This window comes from Hordeum vulgare, chromosome 1H (assembly GCF_904849725.1).
Source record: "Hordeum vulgare subsp. vulgare chromosome 1H, MorexV3_pseudomolecules_assembly, whole genome shotgun sequence".
NCBI classification, from domain to species: domain Eukaryota; kingdom Viridiplantae; phylum Streptophyta; class Magnoliopsida; order Poales; family Poaceae; genus Hordeum; species Hordeum vulgare.
In genome coordinates, this window is record NC_058518.1 from 74,789,351 (window position 1) to 74,797,956 (window position 8,606).

Consider the following 8,606-nt stretch of genomic DNA (forward strand, 5'->3'; position numbering starts at 1 on the left):
TTTTTGTTTGGTACAATCAAGGTTAAAAAATCGGATATCATGCTCATATCAGTGTGGTCTAGAAAGAGTGACATAACTGATATTGTGGCCGGTACAAACAATGTTGCAAGCCAAAAAAAAAAAGAAGATGAAAAATACATCATCATGTGTTCTTGTGGTACAAGATGAACCAAAATATTGAAATCCAATTGTTTATTTGAACTATCGATGTAAATTTAGGAAAATATGATTAATTTACTCTCTTTTTTATAACATTTGTTTTTTAAGCCACACTTAAATCAAAGTACTGCTGTAAATTTAGGAACATGTGATTATTTCGCTCTCCTTTACTTTGAGTTTGTTTTTTAAAATCCACTTAAAGCTTAAAATAAAGGACTTATTAACTTAGGACCATTAATTTGATGAAGAATATATTTATTTCATGTCATAAAAATCATACCATTAGAAACTATGTTGAAATATGAATAATATGATATAATTCTTATGAAACACAATGCACATTTAGTATGCCAAATTAATGCTCGAGTTCTTCAATACAAAAATTTAGAACTTAATTTGGAACCAAGTGAGTAACTAATAAATTCAAGCATGCAATTAGTGCGCAGAATCATATTTTCTTCACCATACAAAACACTGACGAAAAATAATATAGGACCTAAATACTACTTACTCTATACCTAAATAATTATAGCAAATTTGCTCGTACGTTGCAACGGGTTAACAAAAAGAGGTCCCATGGGAAGCGTCAAATGAGAGGCATGTTGGTCGACCTGGCTACATGTTGGCCAACAGCTAGCTGACAATGTGCAAAGATACGTCCATAAAATTTTTAACCCACAGACACAGGAATGTGCATGCAACAAATGAGACAATGAAGGTGGAGGGACGGCAATACAATCATGGTGACAATGGAGGGAAATAGAGTACGGTCAACTCTAGAATAGCAACAACCAATGATGCTGGTGACCACATCTGACTCGCATCCGAACGTGTCCTCCTCGACTCTTTTTGATTTATAGCAAAATACCCATCAAAATGTTTCGTCTGACACGACAAAAACAGACCACATCGTCCTCGACTCAAAATGCCATCTTTCAGAATATCGGTAACTCACTAACGGCAAATTAAAGTTGCGTGAAATGAACCATCACTTGAGTAAGAAAACGCATTATTGCCGTGTGGTGTCATTTAACCCTTTCATCTTGCTAATCTCTAACATGATTGAAAAAATGCATGTTAATTTCTCCTTGAAATTTGCTTTTGGATCAAAATTTAAAACACAATATGCATTTGCTTATTACATGTCTAACTTTTTACCATCTATGATCGTCTTATTGATGCAAATAATTTCACGTGGCAAGTTGATGTACACAAAATTGTTTCCTCATTCCGCAAAGCATTTCATCAAATGGCATTTGTTGTTACAGAAAATGAAGTTTCAGTAGTTTGTGCTGAAGAGTAAATTTACCGAAAAGTACTTATTTTAAAACTTTAACAGCACCGGATATCCTCTAAATCTCCCTCATCAGATATTTTTTCTTCTTCTTTATCATCCAATCGAGCACACACAAATAGTATCGACACCGCAACAGCCAACAGCACTCTGGGAGGCCTCGTTTGGCTGTAATCGCGGTCACTAAATTAATATGCATATATCACTAATCCTTTCTCGCATTATCAATTCTAATTGGCCCCCTCCCTCCCATTAATCTCATTATTAATTCTAATTGGCCAACGCATCGCTACATGCATGCAACAACCAGCACGATCTTTTCCTCCCATTAAATTTCATCATGGATGTCTTATGAATCATGGATCTATTTACATATTACTCCCTCCGTTCTTAAATATAAGTCTTTCTAGAGGTTCAACTAATGGACTACATACGGATGTATATAGACATACTTTAGGGTATAGATTCATTCATTTTGCTTTGTATGTAGACACCTAGGGAAATATCTTAAAAGACTTATATTTAGATACGGAGGGAGTAGTTTGAATTCGGAAGCGGCTGCTTGCGTGCCAACATAGCCAATTTTATACCTTTTCCTCACATAAAATTACACCATGAATGTCTCACAATTCATGGATCTCTTTCCTTATGAATTCTCTAGTTGGCTTATAAATTTAATCTATATAAAAAGATGAGGTTGTGTCGGAATGAGCGAGGTAGTAATCTATACCTAATAATAAAGAGGCTATTACTTCCGTCGGAAAACCCACCGCAATATTTTTATAAAAAAGCCTCTGTAATTTTTTTATTCAATCCGTGCTCCATCATTTATCTGCAAAGCAAAAGGAAAAAACGATTCACTGCAAAAATTATACCCGTACGCATCGCCTCCTCCCGTCGATCCTGGGCCACCCTGGCCTGTGCCGAGGCCGCCGCCACACCACTCGCCGCCGCGGCCGACCTCAACCGCCACTGCTGTCGATCTCAACCCACCCGCCTCCGCGGCCGTACCTCTCCCCGCTCACTACCCCCGTTGCGGCGCTCGAGCGCATCGCGTCGACCCTGGTCCACCCTGGCGTGTGCCCAGGCCGCTGCCACACCACTCGCCGCCGCGGCCGACCTCAACCACCACTGTTGTCGATCTCAACCCACCCGCCTCCGCGGCCGTACCTCTGCCCGCTTGTTGCCCCCGTTTCGGCGCTCGAGCATAGCTTCTGGATCAAATCAACGCGACAATTATAGTGACTGGGGATGATGCGTCTGCTCGATGCAGAACGGCGGCGGCGCGGCGGAGCGAAGTACTTGCAGGTGGAGGCGGGCCTCCATGGCTCACACGGGGAACTCCGAGGTTATGACACGGCAACGGCGACTCCTTATGGCCAGATAGAGGCGCCTAACCCTTGCTCCCCTCATCGTATCCCCTCCTCCGGTAGGAACTCATCATCTGGTGAGATCCCTCCCCATGCCTCCAACCGTGTGCCAAGCACCGGCAAGAAATTTTGTTTTGTGGGGATTTGTTTGTTGATGAATGAATGTATTGAATGTAAGATTGTATTGTTGTAGAGACAGAGAATAGAACATCACCTTCAGGCCTTGTTCGGTTTCTTCAAAATTGGAGGGGTTTGGAAGGGATTCGGAGGGATTAAATCCCCTACAAGTCAAATTTCACCTCAATCCCCTCCATTCCTCTCCAATCCCCTCCTCGGTGGGATTAACCGAACAAGGCCTCAGTTTGTCATCTGATCCCACATTCTCTACCCCATGAGTGAAATAGAACAACAGTCCATTGATCAATTCACGTAGCCTCTTTGTTTTGCTTTGCTTGTCCCGCTCAATTTCTCATCATGGTGGAATTAACAATGGACGGGTCGATTTCTCAACAAAATAGGATAGGACTGACTACATTAGTTAGTTAGCTTATTTTTTTAATAAATTAAAATGATTATGAAAAGATTAAAAGCGTGGGGTATTTTTTCTCCCGTTGCAACGCACGGGCCCTTTTGCTAGTAATAGATAATAAATGGAACCTCCTTTTTTACATGAACGCGATGTAGGCCAGTTGGACCCGCCTTATGTGATGTTGTGGCAAGACAGGAGTTCGATTTTTGCTGGATCCCTTCATGACGCGCGAGACGTGTGGAAATAAAGACCAAACTATTTTCTTTTCATATACTAGCAAAAGGGCCCGTGCGTTGCAACGGGAGAAAAAAAACCATCATCTTCAATGACGATGACCACATTTGTTGATTTGAAACTATTTGACATTGTTAATTGTTCGTAAGTCTATTCAGTTAGCCAAGGTTCTGTTCAACAAATTCATGTTATTACTTCGACATTGCCCATTGCTGGACAGAGTTAATATTTTTGGCAAGAAATCTCTCAATTATAAATGATCCAAATTTATCTATATTTATTATGTATGTCCTCAATAATAATAAAACATTCTGGTCCTCTTCATCTCTAGCAGATCTTATTCAGTGACAGTGATATGCCAACGACCTTTCTTTGATTTCTGAGTTTCAGAGGTAGAGGGTGGAGCAATCATGTAGACCATGTCATTGCCACTGCTAGCACCATCACCTTGTTGATCATGTAGACCATGTCGTTGCTATTGCTAGTACCATCGGCGTCACTTCCCCCTTCTTCAAGGCCATATCCAGTAATGGGCGACTCTGGCAACTCATCATCATTACAGAGGTGGCTCCTTTCTTCCACAATCTCCTCATGTAACATCTCGTCATCACAAAATCCGTGTGCTTCCTGCCCACTCGACTCCAGAAATTCCTCATCTACATACTGGTGGGCGTCATCATCTTCCTCCAGGGATGGTTCACCTACTACATCCCCATCCTGGTCGTGCTCGAGGAGGCAGATCTGGCGCTGCAGATCAGCGCCCACCACGTCCTCCTCGCTGCCATCCTAACCATCATCGTCGTAGTACTCCCGGTCCTCGCCCTCGCCCTCGAGGAAACCTTCGTCGTCCCCATGGCCATGCCACTCGGCCTCATCGCTGTCGGGAAGCGGGATGCCGAGGTGGAGGCACGCCTGCTGGTAGGCGTGGAGCCTGTAGCGGACGCGCACGAGGTGGCGCACCGTCGTCGATGAGAGCGCGAAGGTGGTCGATCTCGGCGGCGTTGGGCGCCAAAGAGGCGAAACTGGCGGTGCTCCATCTGGACCTCAACCTTCTCCCTCTGCTGGTCGCCGTGAGGCGCTCCTCCTCCATCTCGCCCTGCAGCATCGTTGTGGTGCCCTCTACCGCCGCTAGGGCCTCCCACAGTGTCGCGGTCTCCTCCTCCGCCTCCATCCATGTCGCCCCCTCTTCCTCTCTGTCCCCGCCCCTCTTCTCCCCCTACCCGCCCCCGCCAGTCTTCTCCCCGTCCAGCCTCCACTTCACGGAGTGCCGTCATCAGACTGTCGCGGACGGGCGAGGAACAACACGAGAAGGTGAATTACGCTAGGGATGGCCGGAGGTGGAGGATGCCGGGATATGGAGGGCGGTGGAGAGATGGGATCCGGGGGGAGGGGGCGGCGTGCGACGGCGGGTCTGGATGTGGATTGGATAGGGGTTTTCCTGTTAAAAACGAAATGTTATCTCAGTAAAAACAGGACTGAGGACTAATTATCATAAATTAGGAGGGCTTTTTTTGTAAAAAACGACGGCGGTGGGTTTTCGGACAGAAGCGATAGCCTCTTTATTATTAGGTAAAGATACCGAACTGCAGGTTTATACAAAAAAAATATAAATGTTTTTTCTATAATATTTATATGATGGATAAAAAATATTTATTTCTTTCATTAACGGCAATCCATCTCTAAGCCCGGTGAACAGTATGGCGGTTTGGAGTATAAAAAATGTTTAGAAAAATTTAATTTTTTGTGGTGTAAGATGCTTGTATGTTTGATTCATATATGCTTCTATTGTTATCCAAAAAGAATTCCCCAAAAAAAGAAAATTGATAATTTACTGTCATTATAAAAGTTTGGCGTGTACCTGATCCTCGAGAAAATGGCTGTCCCCGCGCTCCTCAACTACGCCTACCTCAGCGGCCTCCTCGCCCGTTGCGGCCGCGCCGCCGACCACCGCCTGGGCTCCGCCCTCCACGCCACTGTCGTAAAAAACCCCGCCCACTTCCTCCTATGCCCGCTCCACCCCTCCCTCCGGCACGTCCTCGTCGCCTGGAACGCGCTCGTGTCCATGTACGCCAGGTGCGGCCGCCACGACGACGCCGCCAGGGTGTTCGACGAAATGCGCGTCCGGGACTCCGTCTCCTGGAACTCGCTCATTGCCTCCTCTGCCGCCTCCTCCTCCAGCGCCGACGAAGCGCTCCTACAGTTCAGGTGGATGCTGCGCTCGGCCTCCTCCTCCCGTGGCGCTCGCGTCTCGTGCGACCATGCCACGTTCACCACGGTCCTGTCTGTGTGTGCGCGTGCAGCGTCGCTCCCCGCGTGCGCCATGGTGCACGGGCTGGTCGTCTCGCGCGGGTTTGACGGAGAGGTGTCCGTCGGGAACGCGCTGGTGACCGCCTACTTCGAGTGCGGGTCTCCGGGCTCTGCCAAGAAGGCGTTCTATGGGATGGCAGAGAGGAATGTCATCACGTGGACGGCAATGATCTCCGGGATGGCTCGAGCAGAGCTCTACGAGGACAGCATCCTGTTGTTTCGACAGATGAGGCACACTGTGGACGCCAACAACGCGACATACTCGAGCTCCCTGTTAGCCTGCGCTGGATCTCTGGCAGCCATGGAAGGCAAGCAGATTCATGGCCTTATTGTGAAGGCTGGACTAGCAACCGACCTCCATGTAGAGAGTGGGCTCATGGATGTGTACTCTAAATGCGGCTTGATGGAGGATGCTCTGAGCGTGTTTCGTGCATGTTGGCAGCCTGACGAAGTTTTCTTGACAGTCATTCTGGTCGGATTTGCTCAAAATGGACTGGAAGAGAAGGCGTTCGAACTATTCGCTGAGATGGCGGGTGAAGGAATTTGCATTGATACAAACATGGTTTCTGCAGTTCTGGGGGCGTTCGGTGCATCCGCACCATTTGCTCTTGGGAAGCAAATCCATGCGCTGGTCATCAAGAAGTGCTTCGGAAGGAACATCTATGTATGCAATGGTCTGATCAATATGTATTCAAAGTGCGGTGAGCTGCAAGAGTCTGTCCAGGTGTTCGATGAGACGCCTAGTAAGAACTCGATCTCATGGAACTCGATCATTGCAGCCTTTGCGCGACATGGTCAAGGTTCTGAAGTCTTTCAACTGTTTGAATCCATGAAAGCCAGCGGTGCCAGTCCGACAGATGTCACGTTCTTATCGTTGCTCCATGGTTGTAGCCATGTTGGATCAGCAAAGAAGGGACTGGAGATCTTGAATTCTATGTCATTGCTGTACGGAGTCGTCCCAAGGGTAGAACATTATGCATGTGTGGTCGACATGCTTGGCCGAGCCGGTCAGTTAGAGGACGCAAAGTCATTCATCGAGGACGGGCCTTTCAAGGACAGTGCTATCCTTTGGCAGGCCTTAATGGGGGCTTGTAGCTTCCATCGGAACTTGGAGATCGGGAAATACGCAGCTGAGAAGTTGCTCCTCGTGGACCCCGAGTCCCCTGCTTCTTACGTCTTGTTATCAAACATCTACTCAGCGGAGGGCCGATGGGATGATCGAGCCAAGGTTCTAAAGAAGATGAGGGAGATGGGTCTAAGGAAGGATACCGGCAAGAGCTGGATCGAGCTCGAGAAGGAGGTCCATTCTTTCGTCGTCGGGTCACTCACGTCTCGTCCTGATTCTGCTCCTGCTGACGATGTGCTGCTGCAGCTTTCTGCAGTAGCCGGTGATCATCAGGATGATCTGATGGAAGACAATGCTCTCTGAATGGGACGTCAGTGTGTGCATACTTGATTCTGATGCACACAACATAGTGAAGGCTATTCCATGATCATGGCCTTCACGGTGAGCGGAACCCTGGCAGGACCATGGTTGGTCTTCAGTCGTGCTGCTATGATGACATGGGTATGGGCATGTATGCTTCATGGTGAGTGGCGCCCAAGTGGGGCAAGGGGAAGTCCATGTCCTAGATGAGCTGTGTGGTTTGCCCAGTGGCTCCTGGAGATCTAGGCATATGCTGGTAGATTGGTAGCGGCTCGAGGAGGAGGAAGCAGAGGTTCCAGCGGCTCGACAACGACATCAAAGAAGATCACTAGCTATGTCCTCAGTTCATCATTATATACTACCTAGGGGTATGGAATTGGGACACATGGTCCGGAAACACGGAAACGGGAAAAACATATAGAGTTAATTTTAAAGATGGAAAACAAATCGGTCTGTAATGCTGAATTTGGTTCAAAGCGATGATTCTGAAACTTAAACCGAACAAAGGCGTGGGATGACATGTTGATGAAAGGATAATTGATCTGTCTTCAGTTTTTGGCTTTCTATTCTAGCCCGTGGGCATAATTTTCTATGTACACCCAGCTTGAGTTTGAAAATACATTAATCATCATGCCAGCAATTTGACCCATGTTAAAGACGCCATGCTTAGTAACCATCTTAGTTCAAAATTGAACAAAGGTTGGTTTCTCCTATGGGATGCTGCTTCGGTGTTGACCATCAGCGAGGTATGATTACAGAGGGCCCTATCTAGGTTTTAGGGGTCTTCATTCTCAATCTTCGCTCATGAGCACTCTGTCAAGCGTCTCAGTATTGTTTTAATTCCAATAAAATTTCGATCATGTAATTCAATCTCTCTTAAATCCAAGCTACCAACGACATCATTAAATCGGTTTCGCCACCCGCACAAAACTGGGTCTGCTCTGCACCATAGAAAACCACCAAGATCCATATGAAACCCTTGTCTATATTGCAAGTGAAATTTTACAGAACAAAAGCTAATTTTAGAAGATAGCCAAAATGGACAGGCTGCTAAATTAACTATTGATACATGTATTTGTATCATTGTATGAGCCACATATCGCAGCTAATAATACTGCTGACATTTCCTCCAGTAGCAATACCATAATCCCACTTCACAGCAAAACTGATACTGAAGATAACCTTGAAGGCACATAAAATTTTCATCATAGCATTGAAACATAAGCATCAGGTACATCAAGCTCATCTCTAAAAGATAGCAAAGTGTTTCAGCAACTGCTTCAAGGC

At 46.2% G+C, this 8,606-nt stretch overlaps 1 protein-coding gene across 1 annotated transcript; it reads left to right on the top strand.

Annotated features, from left to right (window-relative positions):
* The first annotated feature begins 5,473 nt into the window (after nucleotides 1-5,473).
* Nucleotides 5,474-7,322, top strand: LOC123407283 (pentatricopeptide repeat-containing protein At3g05340). Its single transcript, XM_045100391.1, has one exon. It carries the CDS (start codon nucleotides 5,649-5,651, stop codon nucleotides 7,320-7,322), a length of 1,674 nt encoding a protein of 557 aa, XP_044956326.1. The 5' UTR covers nucleotides 5,474-5,648.
* Nucleotides 7,323-8,606: the final 1,284 nt, after the last annotated feature.

What these genes read in the sequence shown, in the direction of transcription:
- LOC123407283 (XM_045100391.1), top strand. Translation starts at nt 5,649, where the DNA reads ATGTACGCCAGGTGCGGCCGCCACGACGACGCCGCCAGGGTGTTCGAC.